We start from the raw sequence: 27085 nt of genomic DNA on the forward strand, positions 1-27085 counted from the left end.
AGCAGCTCGCTTATAGTCTGTGTGTCTCTTTTGCATCTTCCTTGCACTCTTTGATGGCGTTGGTCACGTTTTCTGTGAGTGACACCTTTTTTTTTCTTCTACTAACTTAAGTCAAGACGACAATTAAAATATTTTCTGGGTCCTTGCCTTCTTGTGGGAAATCTCGGAGACCCACGTCTCTGAGCTCGGTTAACCTTCTCAGCCTCTAAGTTGATTTTATTATGCTGTACATCTGAAGAAGTCATTCAGAGAGGCAATGAAGCAAAACACTCATAACTCACCCACTGTAGCACTGACAGGGTAATTGTGCCTTTAGGATAGTCTGTGCTTGGCTGATTCAAACAGTTCCAGTTGACGCTGCAAAAAAAAAACACAAAAAAAAAAACAGAGAAAAGCAGACAGTTTTGACAGCGCACCACCACCGCTTAGAACCACGTGTGCCGCAAGGATTCAGAACCGGGAATGGCACTTTCTTTGCAATCTTAGATGGAAGCGGATTGTGGATGACCAGCTGTCCAGGTCATGTTCTCATGTCACAGGCTCTCAGATTTCACCTTTTCAACATTCAGAGAATTCACTCTTTCCTCTCTAGGGAAGTCATTCCAGTGCTTGGTCAGTCTCTCGTCATGTCCAGGCTTGACTGCGAGAACTCACTCCTGCGAGCCCTTGCCGCTAACCCAGAACGCTGCAGCACGGCTGATCTTCAAAAGTTCCCAAATTCTTTCATTCCACTCACTGTGTTCTCTTCGACGGCTTACTGTAGCTGCTTTTATCGTAAGGTCACATCGCCAGAGAGATGGCCAATGATTACTAGTTTTATCGTGAACAGGAAGAGGAAGCATCACATACAGTAGCAGCTTCGCAAAGAAAACAAGGCCAATTGCAGAAAATCACCTGGCGAAGACTGTGAGAAATGGATGCCGAGCGGCATTAAATCTAACGACCTCCTTCCAACTCCACAAAACCTTGGACAGTGGGTAGGTGAAGGTCCCAGCTGTAATTGATATGCAGGCTTTGGGATGCCGAAGCATATTTGATCGGCATGTGAGGTTAGTTTGTCACAGGCATGATACATAATGGAGAAATAAACAGGTGCTTAGCTCATTAGCAAGCTTAGTCCATAATAAGAAGCACATAAAGGTGAACTGTTTCTCTAGCAGTGATACGAATAGCGTGATAAGGTTTGTGCAAGGGGCAGTGTATTGGAGAGCGAGTGCAAGCTATAAATATCGGTAGATGGTTGAAACACAAAATTGGAAATTGATAATGGATATAGCTTTAAAAAAACAACACCAAAAAAACGATTAACCATAGGTCCCAGAGTAAACGGATAGTTTAATATATGGAATTAACACTACCATTTGAGTAATTACATAAGGGTGGCTGCCAAATGCCACAAATGTAAATTGTGTTTCGTGATTAGATTTGACTAAGAAACCAGAAGGCATTTGTGCATAGTATATGACTGACTTTAATAGTCTCAGACAGATAGTCAGCCATTTACACAAAGATCCCTCAGGTGAATGAATAAACCTGTTTATGATTGCCTGATGTAATGCAATACAGCAGACTACTATCACAATCCTCTCATCTCGAGTCATGCTATAACATCATTAAGAAATGACGACGGTTGTTGAGCTTCTCGGTCTTGTCTGGGGCTGCAGGATTATGCAGGGAAACATGATAAACCAAACACAGACACATCACTGAGGGTTCTTTTCAGACATTATTGAAAGAACGCAGTGTCCTTCAGAGAACGAAATGTAAGTTTGCTGTGAGGGAGAATGTGGAGCGTACTCAGTTGAGCAGGGTCACCGTTCGCAATGCGGGCTGAAAGTATCTGTTGTTGCAGTACCAGTACTAGCCTGCAGAGGTCTCTTACTTGGCATTTATGGTTTGATGGGTGGAGCTTGATAATAGGTCTTCATTACCAGTCAACATAGACAGCATGGTTATTCAACTTTTCCAACTTCTTAATGATTATATGTCAAGGCTCTAGACAACTTATAAGAACGTAGGCATCCCTGCCAAGCAGTCAATTGTATTGCATTACATCATGCGACCATAAACAGGTTTATACCTTCACCTGCTGGATGTGTGTGTGAATGACTGTCTATCTACCTGGAGCTATAAAGTCAGTCATATACTTGTGTCTTCAAAGGTCACGCCATTAGATCCAGGAATTAGTAAGTAGATTAGATCAGTAAAGAAGGAATCTGCATTAAAAGTATGTTTTTGTCTTTAGCCAGTGGTGTTTCCAGGCCATTTGGAGTCACTGATGTACACACTGTGTGTGTGTGTATGTGTGTGTGTGTGTGTGTGTGTGTGTGTCACAGACCTTTGGCTTTTCTAATGACAGAATGACTGGGGAATGACAGAATCCAGAACTGTGAGCAGGTTTTCCTGTCCTGCACTGCGTGAATAACCTCCCCTCTCCATTCAGTCGGAATAGCTTTACGCAGTCTGGGAAGACAGAGGCTGCACACTATTTCAGCTAATGAGTAATAATAAGGGTTTCAGTGTTCTGAGCTTGGCCATTACCTCATTACACTAATTTAACACCAAGAAAAAGGACAAAGGAAAGTATGTGTGTATGAGTGTGCTTTAGCACACATGAGTGTGTATGTGGGTGTGTGTGAGCATGTGTAAGCGACAGGGTGATCTCGCGTGTCTATATGATTGCATGTGTCCTTTCTCAGTCTAAAAGGATTACAGACAATATCAGGTAGGTGATATACCTCAAGACAGAAGTACTTGTGTATGTGTATTCCAGCATGTTTCTGGAGTGTCTAGGATACAAAAGGAGTACGGGGGTGTGTGTCTGTGTGACTTACTGTGTAAGAGTCAGTACCAGGTCATTGTGTATGTGAGAGAGAGAGAGAGAGAGAGAGAGAGAGAGAGAGAGAGAGAGAGAGAGAGAGAGAGAGAGAGAGAGAGAGAGAGAGAGAGAGAGAGAGAGAGAGAGAGAGAGAGAGAGAGAGAGAGAGAGAAAAAAAACTGACTGTGTACATCAATACTAGGTCATGGGGGTGTGTGTGAGAGCCTGACAGTGTACAAGTCAATACCAGGTCATGGGGTGTGTGTTACTGTTTTTGCATTACTCATTAGCAGGAGAGCGTGTGTGTGTGTGTGTGTGTGTGTGTCCACAGAAAGACAGGTGCATACCATCAGGATGCTGGTGTTATTCCTGCCTTCTTAAAACTAGTCTGGAGATTAGTTGACCTTCGCCCCCCTACGAAGTTGTCAAGGCAACAGGTGGTCGAGTTGTGTCGACTGTCTTGTAAAGGGCATTTTTAATGATGGAATAGCCCCAGCAGCTGGTGAGGACCAATCACATTTCTGAGGTCTGATCTCTGTCCCTCCCTCTTTCACTCAGACACACAGACTCTTTATGATGCTTTATGTCCCGCAAATGTTCTTGTCCCAGGTCCTGGATTAACCCCAGATGGAGAATATACTCAACATATCAGCTAATCACCAAGGGCCTTGGTGAGTTTTACAAAGGGTGACACTGAACACAACAGCAAAATTAAAAAAAAAAACAAAATGCTGATCTACATTATATGAGGAACATGCTCAAGAATCTTCTTTCAACATAGGTAGGCCTGACCAACAGAGTCTGCATCTGAGGCACTGATGCTGACATTACAGCCCACAAAAAATGAGCTGGGGTTGAAGTCTTGAAAGCCATTGAAGGCTGGAGTGATCCTAAATGCTTTTTGTTGTTCACTGGGAGCCCAACTTGGGAGTATTGGAGGTCTGACAGTATCAACAAGATCTCTGCACCCCAACACTGAGCCCTTGACCCTGGACTCAGCTGTCACGGTGACAATCTTGGCATCGTTTTTCTGATGTGAAGGTCTCAAAGGCTATAAACCGTTTAGCTCATTGTGCAAGCTGTTCCAGGCAGCTCATTAATTTCCACTATTGGATGATCTGATCCAGTGCAAGAGCGAAATAAACATTTGCAATATCTTAAGCACGTTGGACGGAAACGAGGTAGTCGTCTGCTGAGCAGCTGTTGTCATTCCTGTTCCCCTTAAAACTTTGTCTGTGCGTCAGAGCTTTCGCTGCGAAACCAGAACACCGGTCAGCTCCTCCGGTCAGCTCCTCCGGTCGTAAGTGCTTGGTTCTCGAGCTGAACACAAGAGCACTGTCATCTTCCTCCGGGCCCGAAAATTATGGAGGTCATGCGATGACTGTTTACGCTGCTGCACACTGCGTGTCCTGCCCTTTAATTAACCCCGCCGTGCCGCAGATGCTTAAACACCGCTCCAATTTAAGGCCTGCTCATAAACCGTCAAGCCTGCTAACAAGGTTTGTAATTTTACGATTCGTGACTCATGTAAGCATGATAAAAGGAAATCTTTGAATGAGGTTGGAGCAAACCGCAGGCGTTTCTGGATTCAGCTGGTCTTGCGCAGAAGCAGGCTGTGGCGTCGGCCGCCTGTACGCGTAAAGACGCGGCCTTTTGCGCAATTGATCCTCATTGTGTAGGAGGCAGATATGTATTTTTATTCGTGTGTATTTATTTTCCAACGCTCGATGCTCGGTCGTCTTTTGCAAATTCTGCATTATTTTCATTTTAGCCTTGTAGTTTCGCTTGAAGAGGCAGTAGGAATGGCGTTTTCCTGCTTATGTGAACACAACGCCATCTAGTGGATAGATTTTACCTCTGCACCCAGTTAACAAAAGTGGCCTTTAAGTGAGCCGTGGTAGGAGCACAAGTGCCTACACCATGTCTATACTGACTTCGGGAAGTGTGAGCCACCCCGTCTCTAAGACTTTAGAGAAGTGGCACATGAACAACGTCCAATAAACAGACGAACACGCAGGATCCCTTTTAATTTTATTCTGGTTTATTTACTGAAAACCCCAGATGAAGTTATTGGTTTATTTAACTATTCCTGTTCATCACAAACAGGCTGGAAGAATGAAACAGTAAACTTAAGAAAAGTTAAATCAATCAATGTACATCATTCTGTCAGCCTCAAAAGAAAACCCATAATGGTACACTGATATGCAGACGAATAGATTGGTGTGTGCGTGTGTATGCATATGTGTAGATGACAGCATTTATACATTTTTTTTTCCTCAAAACACTTAATTGACAAATGTAGTTACACAGATGAAGGGGATTCAAAGATGGAGGAAAAACACAGGAATACAGAAATAATAGCTCAGGAAATCGGAGGCAGGGGATGTAAAGTGTTTGAAAATCAGAAAATTTGCTTCTCACATCATTTTAACTACATTGTTTTCCCGTCATGGTATAAATTGCCAAGGGAGTTTCACACTTGTTCACTCCTCATACTTCATTCTCCGATTTGCTGTCACGCTCTCTCCCTCCTCTGAGGTCATCACCTGTTCCGACGCTCATCGTTTTTTGGGCGGGGCAGCTGTGCGGGGAGGAGTCACAGGGCGACCAGAGTTCATCCCCCCGTACTGGTACTTGGCCTTTTTCTCTGAAGGCTTCAGAATCTAATAAGAATATATTACACAATTTTTACAAACAATAAATTAAAAAAATAATAATAAATGATTACATTATGCACAAAAATTTTGGAAACAATAAAAATCTAAAATAACTATTATGCATAAACAATTTTATAAATGTTTTACTCATGTAGCCACTACTGTAAATCCAACACTACTTCACAAGATGAAACAGAAAATGCCACGAAACTGACTGGCATTTGAATACAAAGGAGAAATAGTGTGAGATTTAAACAAAAAAATAATAATAATAATTTAAACAATGCAGACTGGATTTAGCACTTGTAAAAGTTAAGCACTGTGCCGTCATGCGAGATCTAATCTCTTTTAACGTGCGTGTATTTGTGTGTTGGTGATACCTGGAAGGAACACATGAGTGTTTCGTCCACACTCATCATGCCCCCAGCATTGTCGAACTCTCCGCAGTAGTTTGGAGCAGAGAAGAGCGTGACCAGCTGTCTCTTGGCAAAGAACTCGTAGCCATCCTCTACCACCTGCCGTGGCAGACATAATTGTGCGTGCACCATCAGTGCAATGTGACATTATGCTGAGAAACTCCAATTGCAAGAGATTGTAACCTCGTCACCAAACCCATCTAGTTAACATTAGAACCACCACGTTACTCATAACCGCACTGTGACGTTACGCTGCGATTATTAAATGCACTGCAAGAGATCATAAACCCCAGTGCGAATCTGAAACACACATTTAACTTTTCTAGAGTAACACAGACAGGTAGTACAAGTAGAAAAGGAAAAACAGTGAGTGCGTGCTGTCTGGTTCAACGCACGCACCCACACGCATTCCTGCCGATTTGCTGCCTTCAACATTCTCATAAAACTGAGTTTAAAAGGTCCATTGTAATATGAAGGCTACTTAAGCTGGCCCATGTTGCCTTATATCCACTCAGGCTTCAGTGTCAGTACACTCGCACATGCCCACATCACTCAAACAAACACCACGCTGTTCTCGAGCCTGGAGTCACAGCTCATCTGCCATCAGAAAACAGGAAACAGGCAAAAGACTGAGTCTGCAGGGCGTCTACAGCACAGTGCTGCAGTGGCCTCTTATCTCCTAAAACAGAAAAGCCAACTGCCATGTGGTTTCGCGATGTACCTGATGTTTACAGAAACCATAAAAAAATTGTAAAAAATTTTTTAAAAAGCACCATTCAAGTGAATGAGCTTTGAACTGCAGTGGGAGTATCTGGCAATTCTAAACGACGGCCTGTTTCCAGCGTTGCTCCGTCACATCTCGGAGCACTGTGGGATACAAGAGTCGAAGCAGAGCGTCACGAGAAAGCCTCAAGGTTCTGGAAGGTTCTATGAGCCAGTCTGCCTGGGCGGTTGTTCCAGGACCTGCTCCAACCCAGCGCAGGCAAGGCAGGGGACAGGGCCACAGAACCAGGAGACCCACCTGGTGAGCCCTGCAGATCAGGTCCAGGTCGTGGCGGTTGAGGAACTTGCTGACGACGTCGGCGCCGAACGTGAAGGACACCCCGCGGTCGTTCTCGCCCCAGCCCTGCACGTCTTTATCTGGGTCGGACCACAGAAGGTCACACAGCAGCCCTGTGGGCACACAACACCTTTCAGGCACTGTCGGGAATGAAACTCGACACATTCCAACCTCAGAGTCTGCTAACAGTGTTTAGTTTTTTTTGTTGGTGGTGGGGTTTTTTTTGGTGGTATTGTACACCACAAAATCATTTGTTTTATTCATTCTTGTTTACCTTAGTATTATTTCTTCGTTATATTTTTTGCTATTACAGTCTATTTTTGTTATTTTATTGTCATTATTTTTGCATTTATCTGCTGTTGAAATGCAGGAGGGCTTCTCTACTTAAGAAAATATTTTAATTTTTAAAAAAGTAAAACACACACTGCATTTAGCACTATCACAAAGTAAAAACAAAAAAGGCCCCATCTAAGATTAGACTCAGCAGTGGAAGGAGAGAGATCTCGCCTCCAAGTTTTCTCACCGGTGTCAGGGACGTCCGTAGGCCTCATGATCCGTCTGATCTGCTCCATCGACTGCAGGTCCGGAGACAGGCCTGGAGCAGGTGACGTCAAATAACCATGGCCATTAATTGATCACAGGAGGGCAATTAACCACAGCCATTAATTAATCACAGCAGGTCAATTAACCACAGCCATTAATGAATCACAGCAGGTCAATTAACCACATCCATTAATTAATCATAGCAGGTCAATTAACCACGGCCATTAATTAATCATAGCAGGTCAATTAACCAGAGAGGGTTGCATCAATTATGTAACTTCCTGGGAACTTAGAAACTGCAGCCGTTATTTTTAAATGTGTGTCAGAGCTTGTTGACTATATGTTACACATGTAGTACGTTCCTCGATTCGAGGAAATTATACTGGAAGGAATGAGTTTCCATGGCGACGCACCTCCATGGCAGCAGAATATTTTCTCGTCAACAATGGCAGCAATAGGGAGACAGTTGAAACAGTCGGTAAACGTCTTCCACAATTTGATATTGAATCTGCGCTTACCTGAGGACCACAGATAAATTATATTTGTTAATACTTCCTCTATATATACAGTCAAAATTGTCGTGTAGTACCCAAGTTTTCCAGAGAAACAAGACATTTCAGACAGAGGTCCTTCATCAGCTGCACAAACAAAGTGCTTCTTTAAAGTTCTAGGATGTGAAACCTATTTGTACACGTGTGCGCGCATGTTTTGTATATATATATATATATATATATATATATATATGTGTGTGTGTGTGTGTGTGTGTGTGTGTGTGTGTGTGTGTGTGTGTGTGTGTGTGTGTAAAAATCTCAAACCGAATTTAAGGACAGTGGAATTAACATGGTAACACCAAATATATAACAGAATGCATGTATGTTTGTGTATGTAGTTTCATTTTTTCCCCACTAGGTGGAAGCAGTGTACTTCACATAAACGCTATTCATAGCGCCTCCTAGAGATTGTCTTTATTCTTATTCCGAAATACAAAAAAAAAATTAAAAATCTGGTCTCAGATCAGAATAAAGAGTAAGCACCTAGAAGAAGTGAAAATAACAGGCTCCACACAGATACGATCTTAAGCGTGCCTTTGTAGATAAATGTGTGTGTGGTGGAGGGATGTGTGTGTTAGCTTTCCCACATGCACATACACTCGTCGTAGAAGCCGTAGATTCGGTTGATGGAGGCGCATTCGTGGTTGCCACGAAGGAGGAAGAAGTTCTCGGGGTATTTGATCTTATAGGCCAGTAGGAGGCAAATGGTCTCCAGGGACTGTTTTCCTCTGTCCACGTAATCCCCCAGGAAGAGGTAGTTTGCCTCTGGAGGGAAACCTCCATACTCAAACAGCCTCAGCAGGTCTGTGTACTGACCGTGGATATCACCTACAGACGGAGAGACAGAGACGCAAGGAGGGACGTTGGAGATTTGAACAAAATAGGGCGCACAAAGGTTGAGAGAGAGAGAGAGAGAGAGAGAGAGAGAGAGAGAGAAAGCGAGAGAGAGGGAGGGAGGGACTAGTCGGGGGGTGCAGAGACAGCAAGAGAGTGAAAGAATTAGAAATAGAGAAAGAGAAACCACTAAAAAGAGGAAGGGCAGAAAAGGTGGAAAGACATCTAAAAAAGGTGGAAGAGAGAGAGAGAGAGAGAGAGAGAGAGAGAGCTGTATGCCTTCTCTGATCAAGCGAATAAAGGTATCAGCCGCTCAAAGACATCAGTCAGGGTGCATCTCAGTGCACCACTGTCCTACATAACACATATCCTACAAGCTTGATTTCGCCCACACGTCCTCTCATCTGAAACACATAAAAACCAGCATGGACGATGTGCCCTTTTATCCTTTTGGTTCCAGAAACGTGTGTTGTTTCTCTTTTTGATCAGACTACAAGAGGAAAGAACATCCAGACGCGAAGCTCCCTGAACCTTCAGACTCAGAAACACAGCTTGCTTTAAGTGTGTCTGTATGTCTGGATTTAATATTCACTGCTGTTTATAAAAAGGTTGATAGCTGTGCACGGAAAACAGGCGAGTTAAACGCGCAGTGGGTCTCATGCGAGGACCCAGACCAACACCGAACCTGGCCGTGTTTCCTACATTTCAAAATACAAGTTGTCCAGACCTGTGAGACAAGCTGTCCTCTCCAACACAAGTATGGACTAATGGACCTCTTATTTCATTAGCATGGAGAGTTGAAATATTTATCAGTTACACTGTATGGTCCCACTGCAATTCTTTCGACTGTAATATTTGACTTGTTTGCTGTTTTACCACGGTGATCTACGTCACTACCACAGCCGTTCCCCTGATCGGCGAAGACCCGCTTCACGCTACACACGGCCACTCTGTCCACTGACTGACGAATTATTCTCTAAAATTAATTTAAATGTCAACCGTTTGTGAATTTGGTGTCGTCCTTTGCTGGCCAGGAAAACGTCCTCGTGTCTGCCTGTCTGCAAGCCCCTTGTGTCTGCCTGTCTCCCCTTGACCCGCTCCAGTGTTAGTCGCGTACCACCTTTCTCTGGTGAGACACTTTTTTAAAAATAGAAGTTCCCATCTGAGCACCCCTTCCGCTTCTCTGTAAACACGCAGCCCTGGAGCGGTGGCGTGATAAGTGTGTGTGCGTACTGCCTGGCTTCAGCGGGGTCACCGCTGACGTGGTTACGGCAATGGGCTTTCATTACGAGTCAATAAACTTGTAGACGGTATTTTTACAACACTTCCAGAATGACGCTTCCGGAGAAATGTGTGCGGTAATGCCAGTGGAACGAAAGAAAGGATGTGCGCAGGGTGTGAAGCCTTAACACAATCCGTAAATTGTGCTGCCGCTTTTCACGCCAACATCCTGCCCAGTCGTTCACCCGTGTCATATACTACTGAAACAACTGCAGACAAACACCAAGGGTTTGTGACTGCCTGGGGTGAGCAGACTCAGGGGAAACGGTACGCTCCGCATCAGAGGAGCTTTGGTGTGCGACTCGACTGCAGTGGCTCTGCTGGTTCAGACACACTCGCCGCGCTTTCTCTCTCGAGGCCGCGCGGGTCTGAAATAGACGCAGAGGGTGAGACTGACCGCAGATCTTGAGCGGGGCCTCCAGCTCCAGAAGAATGGGCTGACTCAGGAAGATCTCTCTGGATTTAATACACAGCCCTCGCACCTCCGCTTCTGTCATCTGCACAATCTTTCCTGGGCGACATCCTCGCACTGGGAGAGAGAAAGAGGGAGAGAGAGAGATTATTTTCACAATAGCCAATAAAACAAAAGATAAAAAAGTTTAGCAAAACGCTTTAGCAAGAAGATAAAAAAGGAGGGATTTTTTAAGACTTTGAGCCAAACCTCTTCAAAACTTTGCCATTTAGACAAATATCTTGTGGACGTGAGCTCCAAAACTAAGAGCAAGTGAACCTGCTTCCTCCCTCACAGTTATGATGCAGGTGGGTCTGACCTGTGTGGCCCCTTTATTAGGCTTTCACACACCTGCCCTACAGCTCAACCTCAGGCTACTCTATAGTTTACACTCATGTCCAAGCTTTAATCTGCTATTGCTGTTCTGAGGTCAGTTCACTCACCCCCATTGTCCTGTACCCTCTGTGTGTGTATATATTTGTGTGTGTGTGTGTGTTGGCAACCTTCACTGGACTCTTTCACAAGTGACCTGGTCCTGACCATTGGGCAAATATTAATATACATTTATACCAGTAAGCGCACTTTTCTACGAACATCTATGGATACAGCTTAATTAGATATTTATATATTTTTAGAGATATATACAGTCCTAATAGAGATAAGTGATAACCCGGCACAACGTGCATCCGCCTGTTAACCTCTGAGATCACAGCGCTGGCTGTTTCCTCCTACAGGGCAGGTGGCCGGTGTGACGGCGCCAGAGCTGGAACCGCATGCTCGGTTTTTGCTCGCTCAACATATTCCAAAGCCACTCAGTATTGCTTCGTAAATGCGACCGAGGCAGCGCTGACCATCGGCGACCTGCGCCTGAGGCTGCTGCGTCTGAACAGCTTGTTACAGCGGGCTAACCCAGTTAACGAGCGAAGCAGCGAATCAAGGGAAGCACAAAATCTTGCAGTGCTCCGCGTCTTGACGGATGATGTATGGATCCAAATCCTGCAAACCTCCTGAAAAGAAGGCCAGCGCTCTCAGAGGACGACGGGGTTGGTTGAGATGAAGAAAGCGGTCACAAAGATGACTGCAGACAAGCGTAGCTCTGGGTGAACAGATAAAGAACTTTCCTTTCACAGAAAAACAAACAAACAGATATTTAACTTAAAAGTCAGCGCGTGTTTGGTTTGCAGTGATGGAGATCTGTAGGGATCAGCTACAAATGACAGGATCATTCAGAATTGCCTAGAAGGAAAGAGGACGTATGGCATAAAAACACAAGAATCACAGAGCACAAACCGATAAACACTCTCTCTCTCTCTCTCCCTCCCACAGGGGAGTGAAGCTGGTTTAACTGAATAGCACAAACAGCAGGCCTGGTTTTGTAAACACCGCTGTGAGTAAAACTGCCCAACAGCAAGTTCCGTTTTCATGGCCCAGGGGACAAGCTAGTCAGACATTCAACTGCGCGTCTAACTGGAACATGCAGCTAATAAACTGTACCCAAACCCACCTGCCGCTCAGAACCAACAAGCACAACATTAAAGAGTTTGAATCTTGCTTCGGGCCGCAGTTCTGCCCACATGCAGGTTTAGTTCTACCCATGAATATGAGCTCAGAAAATTCACCAGCCACATTTTAGACTGCGTTCAACAGACTATTGGGTCCTAAAGCAGTTTCAGTTCAACTGCACGGTTTGTAGAAGACTTCAGAGTTCACAAGAGATACGTAAGAGTACAGTCGTTCCCCAACTGAGCTGAGAGTAGTCTTAGTTATTATGTTAGCGTTACTTTCATGCTATATCTGTTTTCTGGTTATGGGCTTGTCCTTGATTACACTCTCTCTCTCTCACACTGTGTGTGTGTATTTGTTTTTTGATCCTTCTTGCTGGGAGTTCTAATGCCAGTTCTTGGATCCACCCCAATGAAAGCACCTCCATACTGAGCATTGCCGGTGCAGGGTCTGTAAACATGCTATGTGTAAACAACTAGGTACAGATTTACTATGGTCTGTGATGTGTGTGTCTGAGATTCTAACACTGTCAGCACTAATCTACATAGTCACTCACACACACACAGACCGAGACAGACACACAAACATGGCAATCTGTTTACTGGATGTCTGAGGATCGGGTAACAGCTAATGTGATCTGATACAGCCAGGAGAGAGTACAGTAGAGCACCTCAGCACCCTGGGTCAGGTTTCACTGAGAGAGTGTGACCCCCAACACCCCTTGGAAAAACCTGGTGGCAAACCCCCACCCATCACTCTTCACACACACACCACTGAGACAAACCAGTTTATTTAAAGTCTGACCCATGGATATATTTTAGAACAAATACGAAGAGTGTTTGCACACACACACACACACACACACACACACACACACACACACACACAGACTGTATTTCCTAGTGACCTTGACTTAGGGCTGTACCACTTTACTACTGAAGCAGGTGTGGCGTTAGGGCTCAGAGAGTCACCCCATTTTCTGCTGCAGTAGAAGGCTCCACTAAGACGAAAGGAAATCTCCATGGCAACAGTATCAAGTGACACAAGGGTGATATGGCGGGATGTTGACAGGTGTAATGATAGATTTGTCACAACCGCTCAGTAAAATGCCACATTCCACAAACTTTTACATATGCTGGTCTCCAAAGGAGAGACATTAACACTCATCAAGCACCATTTGATTATAACGTCATAATAATGCACAACACAACAATGAATTCTACCAACTAAAACTGTATAAAACCTGTATTAAACACTTAACATTAATTATATTATACTATATTTCCACTATATAATTAAATTTCACGTAATTGCTACTAGGCATTAGTTAGTCTATAATCCTAAAGGAATACATACTGCACTCCTTGTGTGTGTGTGTGTGTAAACTGCATTCCACTCTACAGGGCAACAAAGAACATCCATCCAAATTTGGCTTGTAATGTGGGAAAGAGAGAGACAGAGAGCAAAAGAGTGTGTAAAGGAGGGAGGGAGTGTGTCTCCCTGATTCTGTTCTCTGCCAGAATAAAACACTGCAGTGCAGAATCGGTGGCCCCTGACTGCTTGCTCGTTCGTTCTCGCTCTCTCTCCTGAAAGGTGAAGCATTCAAAATGTCCTGGCACACCTTGCCCCTGAAGGCACTGTTCCATGGCACAACTTATAAAATCCACAGCAAAAAAAAAATTAAAAAAAAAATTGTCAGCATATATTTGGTCTTAGTATTCATATGTGGGTGTGTGCTAACCATCATACCAGCACTGTGTGAATAATTGCGTTTCTCTTTTGTTTTTTCTTTGGTTACTTGGTTACTCAGAAACATTAACCTGGTCCTCCACAAGTTATTTCATGAGGATTAAAGCAACACAGACTTTCAAATCCAAGTACAACATACACATCTGCAACCCTCTCTATACCTTGAGCAGTCAGGAGCCACTGCCTGACTGAACATTTAGGCTAATGAAGTTAATGTTATCTCTAACTTGTCTAGATTTCACTCCTAATTCATAACTGAGAAAATTACTTTGTACGTAACTCAAACAGAGAGATGGTATTAGACTACCAGACCAAGCTGAGAAGATAAAATTGGAGACATTTGTAGGGGCAATAAGAACATCATTTTAAGAAGTGAAAAAAAAATGTAATGCACTGCATGGACAAAAATAATTACTGTGAGTGCCCACTGGATCAGCGTGGGTGGGTGGAGACCACACCGTGCCACGCTGCTGGAGCTGTCGAGCTCTGCCCAGATGGAGAGGGTGCGTGTGATGCTGTAGGTACGTCCATGGATCAGAGTTTCACAGAAGGCAAAAAAAAAAGAGACAAAGAGACTGAACAAAGAACAGTGCAACTGACACCCGAGCAAGTACAGCAGAGCTTGCGGAACGCACACAAGGAGAGGCTTTTCTAGCAGAGCGAAAACCACACCTTAGCTGAGCCGAAAGTGAAGTCAGACCTGAACATGCGGTTTGCCTGCGACTCTCGATGGCAGGCAGTATGTGTCTACAGGCATTCCTAGGGAGGCAAGTTTAAAGGTCATTCAGGAGCTGTGTGTGTGTGTGTGTGTGTGTGTGTGTGTGTGTGTGTGTGTGTGTGTATTGGAAAAAGGGGAGCGAGTGAGAGAGCAAGAATGGAAGAGAGAGACATATATATACAAATCACTCTCTCCAAAATCAACTGCCATATATGGAGAGTTCTCTGGCCAAAGAAAGGGGGAGAAAGCCATCACACCCCCACACACAGATGGAACTAATCTATTTACATATGGTTAGGTCTATTGTGTGGTAATACACCCAGGATAGGGGCAAGTGTAGTATATAGGCTAAATGCTGTTTGTGTGCTCGTGCATGTGTGTGTGAGTGAGTAGGGGGGACAAAGCAGAGAGAGGTAGAAAAAACAAAGTGATAGAAAGAAGGGGGATTGGAGCATCAACCACATCAACCACCGAGCCCGGGGCTAGAGCCCAGACAGAACACATCAACCACCGAACCCGGGGCTAGAGCCCAGACAGAACACATCAACCACCGAGCCCGGGGCTAGAGCCCGGACAGAACACATCAACCACCGAGCCCGGGGCTAGAGCCCGGACAGAACACATCAACCACCGAACCCGGGGCTAGAGCCCGGACAGAACACATCAACCACCGAACCCGGGGCTAGAGCCCAGACAGAACACATCAACTACCAGGTTAGGCATCCGCACTGGACTTCCTGTACATACCAGTCAAAACCAATTTGCATTCTCACCTGCACATGCAACCTGTGACATTCATGATCTGGTGCTATTCTCCTAACAGATACCTCATAGACAGAAGAGTATGTGGGTGGCTTTGTCTAAACTTCTTGTATACACACAGGCTGGAAAACTCGTCCGGCTTAGTCAGGATCTTGTTCAAAAAGAGAAGTGAATGGTACTGGCTTCTGTGCCGTTTACTGTATATGGAGGGGATCCTGAATACCCTTTGTTTTGTGTGTGTGTGTGTGTGTGTGTGTGCGCGCCCCAAAGTATCTCTGTCTAATGGCAATATGTTTTCATTAATCCAGCAAGTGAAAACAGCTAAGCAACACACAACCATGAATATGCACTCAGACACACACACACCACATATACACGCATGCACACACAACAAACACCGACACACATGCACACACTCAAGTACCAACCAACAGACGTACAAAACATTGTAAGAAATAGTGTAACATACATTAAGAAAACAACTAAACAAAAACCTGAAATATTTCTGTCCAAATGCGGTACAATTTGGTTCATTTTGGGACTGGGAGTTCCTTAATGGCAGCTTGAGTGGAAGATGACACCGATATCCAGCAGGCTGCTGGGCTAAAGCATAGTCCCACACATTAGTAAAGACTGCAGAAACAAACATACCATACTGCCAATATATAAACTACACATTTGCTAAAGCTGGCAGCTACGTTTAATACATTATTTTAACCAATATTGGTAGCCGGAGCCCGTCAAAGCCCTGATTCATGTAAACACCCACGGAATACTTCTTTGGAACATCTGAGACCGGCGTGTAGACAGTAAATACAATTCCTATAATTTTCTAATAATTCCCTGTAAAATGTCTGTAACATCAGTATTGTCGAGGCCAATGAATCACAGTCCGCTAGCACAGAGACAGAGTGCGCTAGCAGCGCAGGCTTATCTATGCTTCGGTAACCGTATTTAACGGGACGAAGAGGGCCGGGAAAGCGAGCCGACAATATCCGTGAGGAAGGAGATTCTCTGTAAACTCGGCATCGCTTGCAAAGATGGAGTGACTGCTCATTTAGCGCGTTAAACGTTAAAACGTGTGTGTCGGGACCTGCTCAGTTAAACATTTTAATGCGAGAGAGAGAGATTAAAAAAAAAAAAAAAAAAAGAGCACGAAAACATGGAGCTTGTTAGTTTGCATAGTTTTAGCGTTAAAACTGCACGTTAGGCTAGTTGGTATGTTGGCTGGAATTTGTGTGTGTGTGTGTGTGTGTGTGTGACGTGAGACAGAGACGTGAGGGAGAAGAAGGGGTTAATCTGAGGAGGGGAGCCATTAGGCGCAGCAACTCTCGTTTTATAATCTGGAAAGGGTGAAATACAGCGTTAGGACTTAGTGGCTGACACACACACAGAAACCCAGGCACGCAGCTCCAATAAACCTAATGACAGTGAGGAGGAGGGTGAGAAGAGGTGCACTCCAAACAGCTTTATTTTCTTAAAATAAAGAAGCAAAAAGACAGGAGGCTGCGCCGTGTCTCCACCATGCGCTGGTGTTTAGATCAGACCCGAGCGGGGTGCCACGGCTTCACAGGGGAGCAGAAGCAGTCGGTACAACTTCATACCACTAATTAGCCATTTCCAAACAGCCCAAGCCCTGCTGACTGACTGAAACACAACTTCGATGTCTGAGAGCCTTGGCGGTATGGAGACTGTGCTTCGAACACATGGGAACCACTAAAAAAAAAGCTGCATATTGCAGGCCACAGTGATGAGGCTTCTGGAAATTTGCCTGGTGGTGCATTAAAATGTGATGCGGTAAACTAAGTTCAGTGTCAGGACCCGTTCTCCGGGTCAACCTCGCTGTTACTACAATTCAACTTTATTTTTCCATTACGCTTATACCTACTGAATAGACAGTATAATAAAATGCAAGATGTTAGTACAGCCAATCCCATCCCATGACATATGACTATAGAAAGCAGTCACAGTAGTGGTGAGTCGATAGATGAAAGTTACCTAGGAGATCACCGTGTGACATTTCGACAGCATGCTGACTGTTCCTCTTTATAAGTACTATCTAGCTACTAGCTAAATACCTGACCTGACACAAACGTGAATTCTCCGACATGGATATAATTTGGCATTCCATAGAGTAGGTCATCATTAAACCCAGCACAAACGGAAGGAAGGTATTCCCAGGGAACAAGCCCAAACGATGAAGAACGCAAGAAGTATGTTTTAGTTTGGTATTGATCAACAGGCCATGTAGAGAACTTTGTCATTTCCATGAATGAGGTCCATCTGTTTGTGCTCGTTTATCACGCCCTAGCCGATTCGTATTTGCAAGTACGCAAAAAAAAAAAGGGACCCAGTTAAATAGTTGCTCCCAGATCTACTTCTAAGCGCCAGAGGACAACTGTAATGCTAAGCCTGAGAGAACATATGGTGCACACGTTGCAAAACACGACACAAAAACAAACTGGCGGCCTACAATAACAACGTCCTGGTGTGAGATGAAGCGCGGCCCCCTGAGAACACGAGGGATGTTTACTATACAAAGGGCTCATCCCAGAAAGAAGCCCACTGGCAGGGCTTGAGCTCTCAGGAGTCGCCCCCCACATGTGGAGTGACACTGAAGGAGGATGGGGGGATTACTAACAGACAGCTGTGCCTGCTGACATTTAGAGAGAGAGAGAGAGAGAGAGAGAGAGAGAGAGAGAGAGAGAGAGCCCTCATGGAAGTCACCCAGTCATCTGAAGACAGTATATGACAGTATATAAGGTGACAGTTAGCTCCTTTGAGATTTGCTAACAGCTTGGAACCGAGTGCAGCAGCAAAACTGAAGTTGCTAAAGATACACACACATCTGGGCAGTGCCACACTAAAAATGAAGACATAACTGGGCAGTGCTACACTGTAAAGACGAGCGCACAGTTGGGCAGTGCTACACTGTAAAGACGAGCGCACAGTTGGGCAGTGCTACACTGTAAAGACGAGCATGCATTTGGGAAGTGTTCTTGAAGTACTGACGATACCCACGATGCGTCTGAAAAGTGCATCATGATGCAATTAATCGCAATAACAGCATATAATCTTCCAACTCTGTTTGGAGGCATTTAGTGCACATCAGAGAACCTTAGCCTAGCTCAAGGCTATGAACCTAACTAATTATCAACTCAATTAAGCTAAACTAGTGTACCGTCACCCTCAAAACAGTTGAACAGCTACATGTCATGTCCAACCACGTCCTACTGTTATCTGACCTTTTGATTCAATGTTACGTTGCATATTTGGGCACAGCTACGAACGCAATGGCATTGTGAAACACCAGACTGTCAGACCTATTCAATGCTCTGTGAATTGCCCTGTTTATTTATTTAGCAGTGAAAAACATGGAGCATGAACGCAGGAGCTGAGAGAGAGAGAGCAGTGACACACACTCCGTGCAGCCAGGAACTGGCTAGCCCTCCGTGAACCCCCAGAGCAACCATGAGATACAGTTCTGTGTGTGGAACAATGAACAGAGGCCAGCATGGGTGGGACCTGGTGTGGGCAAGAACTGCCACTACTGACATTTACTGTTGTGACACTGAGTGGAAACTCAAGAGGGAGGGTGACACACACACACACACAGAGAGAGACAGAGAGAGAGAGAGAGAAAGCAAGAGAAATAATTTTTTCCCAAACATTTGCAATAAATGCCCCAAATTTAGCAACCTCTTCGAGACATTACAATATCTATCCCTACTTGGTGAATACAAGCTGTGATGTAATACAGCAGCATGAAATGAACTTACCTGCTACCATCTGGAGACATCGAGTAGCTGTGTCATATGCAAGGTTATATGTATACACAAATGCACACGCACGCGCTGATGCACACTCACATAGCAAGCATTGCAGTATTCAACGCTGGTCTCAAGACTAGATATTAATGTCTCATTTTGCTGTTCACTCAGTTTTACTCATTCTTGAGACAGTCTTCAACTTTGAGAACACTGAGGTCATTGAACACTGAGGAATTCCTTTTCATGAGACTATAAAATATATGAACCAGTACTAAAGTAAAAAATAAAACTTGTATTATGCTGCCAAATTAGATTAATTTTTGTTCGATACATTATATCATAACTATGATGGTTAGTCTCAAAACTATGAAGGTTAGATAATAGTCTAAAAATTGCAATCTTATGCCTTAGTTGTGTTGTAATCTGAATCGATATTCCAGGTGTTCAACTTTTCGGCTTGGTCACCTAACCTCTCTTATGCTCGTCTCGTTTCAGTCTCGCCCCCCTGTTGGAGTTTGCCTTGAGTTGGACTTTTTTTAGTGTACAATCTTAGTTTTACAGATGATGTTGAATTTCTGTTATACTGTAACCCAAGCTGCGGCAATAGAAACACAGCAGTAAATGACATGCCAGTGAACTACCCTGAACAGAATTTAAATTTATTACACAGAGTTAAAAAATAGATCAACTTAGAGGGTGCAAAAAAAGTGTTCCACTTCACTGTGCATCTGGAATCTGCAACAGTCAGGCAGTCCAGCAGTCGTCTCTGAGCACTACAGCGATGCAAGCCAAACCTGTGATGCAGCCAGTGAGCGTGGAGCAAATATCCACAGCTGGCTTCCTTCTGCTTCCTTTTTCCTGCTGCCCCTCCCAGTGGATTCCATAAACTCAACCCCAGCCCAAACCAAAGCCAAGGATCTCCACAGTGTTGTTGTTTTGTTTTGTTTTTAAATGTAAATCTTGTGTGGCTGCTGTGCATGCGTGTGTGTGTTTATGCATGCTCAGAACTGTATCTCCAGCATGACCTCCTATAACTATCATGGTCATAATAGGCTGGTTTCCCCCCCATTCTAAGGAAAACCAGACCTGGCTATTTTGAGATCCCTTATTTTGGTGTGGATCACTGCTGCCTGGGACATGACCAAATAAGGCTGTGGTTCAGATAAAGGTTTCTCGGGCACTGTTGCTATCTCAAGGGTTCCTCCAATACACTGAAGGTCACCTACAGACACAGCACTGCTCGATACAATCAATCGTCATGAGGCTAGTATTTGCAAACAGGAGAGCAGCATTCACAAAGCAAATTCACAAAGTCCTAAATTAGGTTTTAGGATACAAACTTAAATATTATAGTGAACTGAACACGATTAGAGTGTCTGTACTAAATACTGGTGTCTGTTAAACACCTGTGTAGAGCTTGAAGGAAGAACCCAAAGAAATCTCTGTCCACCAACGTTTTAGTAAAAACAGCAAACTTTCATACTTCAAAGATTAAAACAGAATACCCATGTCGTCTCATTTTTCACTATACTTCAGATATTTAAAACTGCAGGATCATGTTTCTAAAAAACATGCATTAGAGCTTGATTTAAGCACATTATAGATGAGTATAGATAGGTTTAGACAACAATTCTGACTGTCAACAGTCTTCTTCTACTCTGTAGAATGTCATTTATAGCAGTTGAGCAGTTTTGCCTCCACTTTGTTTTGGAAGGGCATAGCCTGAAACAGTTTGGGAACAGCTGCTGTAACGGCATTCTCCTTTGGCGGACCATCAGGGAAAAGAACTGGGTAAGGCAAAAGCACTGCACTTCATGGACACACTTCCAGAACACTGCGGCAAATCATGCAGGGAGAAAGAAGGAAGGACTGACAGATAGCACAAGGTAAACTGGACTTGTCCAAGAACCAAACCAACCAACTCCGTTTCTAAAACTTTGTGACTTCTAAAACTAGGCCACTAGGGTCTTTAGCATGTCAGTGAATCAAAGCCAAACAATAAACTGAGTTTAAACACAAGGTTGACATATTTAATAAAAGAACACAGTAACATCCTTCACAATGTAAAATTCATGATCTACCAAAAAAAAAAAATGTTTTTAAACCCTGTAGCAAATGCACTACACGAAGACCAAATGACATACGTTCTTTGTCCAGAGAAACGGCAGAGGTTTACGTTCTTCTGGAAGGAGATGAGGCCTAACTTCTTGGTCTTCAGATACTCCCTGGATCTCCATCTTACTACTGGATGGATATTTGGCTGACTGAAGCAAAGCCTGCTCCTCTCAGACCACTGTTTGAGCTGACGCTCCAGGCAGGAAGTGTGCAGAGGTTAGCAGAGCCCTAGCAGAGCAGCCAGTATATCATCATGCACGACATTAATAAGCATTGATGTTCTTGGTTAAGCAGACATTCTGAAATATTACCTCATTTTGCCATATAGATTAGCAGCTTAGAAGGGAAAGGCTACAAATGGGTGCTACAATGACACAAGATGTTATTACCTTGGTAAAAGCATACTCAGCAAATTATTAAAAATCAGTTAAAGTTTAGTCCACATACAGCTCAGTCACAGCCCCTAAAAGGCATTTGAAAGTGTGGTAAAACAAGAAATTTGTACATTGTAATACAGGCCTGATACAGTCTAGGACCAACCAATAAATAACTAAAATGGTGGTTTAAAATGTGAAACAGTAGGTTGCACACGGTTATTACTTACAGTATATGATTAGGTAATGAAACTACCCCATAAGCAAAAGGAAAGAATTCTTAATTTTTGTGGTGCTGAAGAAGAAACAAAATCCTGGATTACGTCATTGTCCCTGATTCTAATTTCTCCTAAGAAAGCTACATATTATAAAAATTATAACAGGGCCCGAAGCACTAGAATAGATGGTGGTGTTGAGATATCGAATAGCATAGCATAGCGGATAAGATGTCTGTTTACTTAAATACGTATGTATATACTCAAAGTAATGGGCAATGACGTGACCAATTAATTAGCTCTTCTTATGTGCGTTAATGTAATATACATGTACTTGTTTAATAGAATTTGCTATACAACAGTTAACATGTAATTTTACCCTGGATTAGCAGGATACGCAGATTCTAGAAGAAAAAAAAAAGCCAGCCCAGTAATAGTAGTTTGTAAACTGTTATTATCGCTGTGTTTGTGCTCATAATATGCTTACAAAAGATATTATTATGGTATTAGCGCATAACACCTTGCAGAAAGATTCTGGCTGTTGTAAAAGGTGCTTCAAAATGTCCAATGTGAGCTTAATAAAAGAATGTTGAACATGCGACACACAAAGATAAAAGAAAATTCCTTACAGCAACAGTGTCTGGTCCAAACACAACAGTGTCTGTGTAGTGGCATTACCACAAACGATGTATCGTCGTTACACAGAGAGACGCGGTGAGAAAGTCACGGTTCTTGGCCTGTGTGGTGATCCCATGTAACTCTTATTTTTTTAATGAGGCAGTTGGATTTTAATAAGCGCGACATGGATGAAACCGGGACTGCTTTAGGGTCACGGCGTCACTAACATGTTAAAGGTCAAATCCCAAATATTGTCGCTAAATTTTCTATTCAGCTCGTATCGACTACAGTACCAACGTTACATAGAATAAACCGTGAATACGACAAAAAGTAAATAAAAGTAGATCTATACTTCTGTTTCCAGTCCTTGCTACAAGCACAAAGGCCAGTACACACAACATTAATGTGGGCCTACCACCTAACAGAGGATAAACTGCATTTGACTTACATTCGTATTGCTAACTAGGCTCAAATTACCTGGATAAGCTTATTCGTTGATATGTTCCAACATATAGCCGAGTAGCCTTCGTTTCGTTCGTGTTAGGTTATTGTAACGATTGTAACGAACATTCCTGTTCAGTGCAAGACGTGCGAGGCTAGACTTAATATTCAAAACCACTGACGACCAGACCGCAAAAATGCCAGGCAGTTTACAACCAGCACAGAGCCGACAAGATCTTTAACTTCAAACTGAGAAACTACATCGCATGGCTAACTTGAACTATACTTCTTTGTCCAGGCACTTCGTCTGAAATACGTTCAGGAAAAACATATAAAAACACATGAACCAAAAAAAAGGCTTTGTTACACGGAGGGAAACTACACCAAGGCGAACCAAAGGTGTGCCCTTTCAGAAAACGAGTGTCGGGTCGGCAGCCCGACATGTTAGGCAACCAGGAGCTCCCTTTCGCGCAAAAGCAGGCCTCTATCAGGAATCCGCACCCGAACGGCACAACGCACGGATCCGCGGTTCGAACATCCCGCATGCGGCGCGCCCGTGCGTCGCGTCGAACCGGCGAGACGCACGAGCGTCGTGACCGTAGACTCACCCTCTAGAAGCCTGGAGATGAGCGAGTCCACGTCCAGTTCTCCCTCCGCCATAGCTGAAGTGTCTGTCAGCGAGGCTGCTTTCGCTCGCCAGGGTATCGCAGCCCTGCCGGGAACCGCCTGCGCGGACGCGTCTGCGGCGGCGGCGCGCGCGCCCCCGGGTCCCGCTGCCCGGGCGCCGAGTCGCAAATGCGTCCGACATTCAACAGGTGACCAACAGTTTGCTCAAGAGAGGGGTTTTTTGTGTATGTGTGTGGTTATTAACGCCATGTGGACGTGGTTCAACATTTGGAGTATAAGAGGATGTTGCCAAAATAACACATAAACAGGATTTGAAACACAAGCATTTAAATGATACGGTGAAATGGCTTAAAATGCGGCATTCCAGCACGAAAAGTAGCAAAGATTTACGAAAGTAATTTATTAGTTGAAACTTTTTCTATAAAGTGCGGCTCGCTGGAGATCAATAATTAAACTGCCTTGTAGTCTTCAAATGAACCCTTTTACAAACCACAGAGCAGGTTTCCCCATGGAAGCAGTCAAAGATTTATAATAATCAGACTCTCTGAAACATCCAGGCCTCTAGATGTCAGTACAGTGGATGTTTCATAACGAAGTACGATCAATGGGAAATTGACTTATTGCTTCTTTAAGGATTGGTGACAATGTAGGAAGCGTAAAATGGCATGAGGTTTGTGGATACGGCAGTTTACTAAGTAATATAGAATAATATTATATAGAGAATAATATGCAAGAAACATTAAAACATTCAGCAGGGCGAGGGCAATACGCATCCACGATGGTAGAGAAAATCAGATGATGATCTTTATTGACACCAAGTCTGGGGTATTTGTATGCTTTTTCTTAGCTCCTGGAGAAGTGCCACCATTCAGTCAGGGCCCTCTCTCTAACCTTGTCTTTTATTGCTTATTCCCATTAACGATTATTACGTTCAAATGCAAACATCCATGCAGTCACACACGTGTAATTTCCATTGCTATGATTTTGATATCCCAGTGAGGGGAACAGGCTGCGTACCTTCTAGTGAGACCACTTAAAAGCCCTGGTCTCTGCTAACTGTTATATCGCTTCTATATCCGCGACCAGTGGTGGTTTGTTTATTAATAATTTCTTTAAAAAAAAAAAAAGGAAAAAAAGATGTTGTTTCCGGTTTGAACGTGAAGTTTTAAAAAAATAAATAAATAAAAAATAATAAAACGGTCGGGGAAAGGGCGCACGCGCACACACACACACACACACCCACACACACACACACACACACACACATATATATATATATATATATATATATATATATATATATATAACTGTAAATATACAAAGTTATTACACATAAAACAATTGTTCTGCTCTTTAATATATATATATATATATATATATATATATATATATATATAAAATGTTTACTTTTTTTATTTTTTACAGTATATTTTCAGTGATAAGAAAATGCACGAACTATAATGTAAATTTCAGACTGAGTAAGGCAGCCTTACAAAGTACAGACAGGGAGATTGAGCGTGTGTGTGTGTGTGTTAACAGCTATGTGTGAGACCCTGACTGTACGGCAATGGAAGGAAAACAGTCTTGTATACAAAGTTGTATACAAAGTTTATAATTATTTTTTTAATCTGTCAAATCTATGAATTACATCTGTAAAATAGCATTTTTAATACATGTCACAAAAAACAACCCCGCCCCCCAACCAGCTAAACAGCGCCACGGTGGTTTTTAATGAAAAATGTCGGATAGGTATCGATATCGGGTGACATTCAAATGCAAGATATTGGTGTCAGATCGGTACCAGAAAAATCTGGTATCGTGCCATCTCTAGCTTGAATTTGTGTTCAGACATTGTTTCATGTGAGTTGCAGAAACAGCACCTCACATAGCGTAATCAAGCTATTATGAAAAACCATACTACACCTTATAAGGATGAAAACGAGCCCGCAGTAACATCTCTTTTATGAAAAAGAGTAAGATGTCATCATTCTCTACAGTTGAACGATATTGAGTGCGTTAACAACTGCATTCTAACGCTTTATTTTCCGAGTGCAGATTGGCCACTAGGTGGCGAAAACACAACATAAAGTGAACAAGCAAAAAGAATCAAGGACATAGAATTAAAAATAGTCCACCAGCGTCCCTAGAGAACGAGCCAGCATCTGTTAAGCAGGGTACAGTATATATCACACAGACATAATTTAATACTAACTTCTTGGTCCAGGAGTTGATTGCTGGTGTTACACTGAAATCTGTGACCACCCAATTGTAGGCTGTACATTAACTTGCTCTTAAACTGTTTACCTACACTAAATATAAATAATATTGTATTTAGTTAACAGTTTTCAGATTTCACTGCAAATATACATAAACAATAATTGACTGAGTACCCATGTGTAGACATCAGTAGACCCACTGTTCCTTTATAATAAATGCATTAAAACACCAATCAAAATTATTTCAGGTGTTGTGTCATCCACTCATATTCCTTTGCACAAAGTTGTTTAATATGTCTTGGACCAGAAGACAGCCAGCAGCACACAGTCATCAGAAATCACAACACGTCAAATATTTTTGATACAGATACAGATGGGGATCATATTCTGACGACAGCCATCAAAAAGGGTGATGTGTATGCTCCTGGCTCTACAGACAAAGAATTCGGTGTGCTAACGGGATGACAATATCTTTAATAGCTTGAATGTTGGGGGGACAAAATCCAGTAGATGGACAGGTGTGTGAGCAGTAAATTAGTATAAATTGGATGCTTTTTTATATTAATATGCAATCTGTTCTAGAGCAATGAATTTGCTCTGGTCCAAAGGGAAAGTACATTTCACCAGTCTCAACAGGCTACAGGCACAGATGCCACATCCATACAGTCTATTGTCAGAGACAGAGCTGGTTGTTTACTACCCCAGGCAAAAAAGCAATGTTAGATTTTACAGTAATGAAAATTTGAATGAACTTTATTGCCAAATAAAATATAGCATTGTTTTCAGGTGTTGGATTGAGGTGGTCAGTGACCTCAGTATATAACAAACCCAGAGGCATAATCAGTGTATTTCAAATAACAAAGAAATGCAGACTAATGAGATTAATATAAAATACAAATTAAAGCACACGCGTGGCTGGGAGCAGACGAACACAGTAACCAATCGGGGCTCTTCAAAAATGCAAAGATGTGCAGAGAGACTTGTTGTGGGCACGCCTGCCTTTCCCCCTTAATTGGGCCCCTTTCATTGTAAAACAATAACATTTTTGACAGTTATGACTTGAAATGACAAGATAAGTACCTTTACACAACCAGAACGCAAATTAAAAATGACATTTCTTATTTCCCCCATCATGTTGTAGACCTAACTTCATTTGAACATGATCAGATTACAGTTCAGGCTATCATGGCTGTTATATATAAAAACAATGACCAACCACCAATAAATAAATAAATAAACACCACTTAGAACAAGTTTGAAGATTTTGTTTTCTGAACTATCTTTGATGTAGCCCAAGTTCTCTTGTATCCAGATCTATTGGCTTTTTATCACACCTGGCTCTAATAATCAGACACTACTGTACCTT

At 43.1% G+C, this 27085-nt stretch overlaps 1 protein-coding gene and 1 long non-coding RNA gene across 2 annotated transcripts; one reads left to right on the forward strand and one right to left on the reverse strand.

Moving 5' to 3' along the window:
• Positions 1-42: 42 nt before the first annotated feature.
• Positions 43-4915, forward strand: LOC145657904 (uncharacterized). Its single transcript, XR_014123853.1, has 4 exons — positions 43-977; positions 2337-3320; positions 3428-3489; positions 3600-4915. It is a non-coding gene; the product is annotated as an uncharacterized LOC145657904 (long non-coding RNA).
• LOC113582234 (serine/threonine-protein phosphatase PP1-beta catalytic subunit) lies at positions 4838-23645 on the reverse strand. Its single transcript, XM_027017893.3, has 8 exons — positions 23485-23645; positions 10558-10689; positions 8643-8873; positions 7908-8012; positions 7475-7546; positions 6913-7064; positions 5856-5990; positions 4838-5481 (listed from the first exon to the last, which is right to left on the reverse strand). Exons 1-8 carry the CDS (start codon positions 23534-23536, stop codon positions 5377-5379), a joined length of 984 nt encoding a protein of 327 aa, XP_026873694.1. The 5' UTR covers positions 23537-23645; the 3' UTR covers positions 4838-5376.
• Between the last annotated feature and the right edge of the window lie 3440 nt (positions 23646-27085).

This window comes from Electrophorus electricus, chromosome 5 (genome assembly GCF_041902795.1).
Source record: "Electrophorus electricus isolate QZ-2024a chromosome 5, ASM4190279v1, whole genome shotgun sequence".
NCBI classification, from domain to species: domain Eukaryota; kingdom Metazoa; phylum Chordata; class Actinopteri; order Gymnotiformes; family Gymnotidae; genus Electrophorus; species Electrophorus electricus.

Bases quoted from the DNA above. Each gene is read 5' to 3' on its own strand.
- LOC113582234 (XM_027017893.3), bottom strand. From the start codon at position 23,536: ATGGCGGAGGGAGAACTGGACGTGGACTCGCTCATCTCCAGGCTTCTA. The intron at 10,690-23,484 runs GTGAGTCTACGG...TCTCTCTCCCAG, and splicing joins CATCTCCAGGCTTCTAGAGG to TGCGAGGATGTCGCCCAGGA. The intron at 7,547-7,907 runs GTGCGTCGCCAT...CACCTGCTCCAG, and splicing joins AATATTCTGCTGCCATGGAG to GCCTGTCTCCGGACCTGCAG.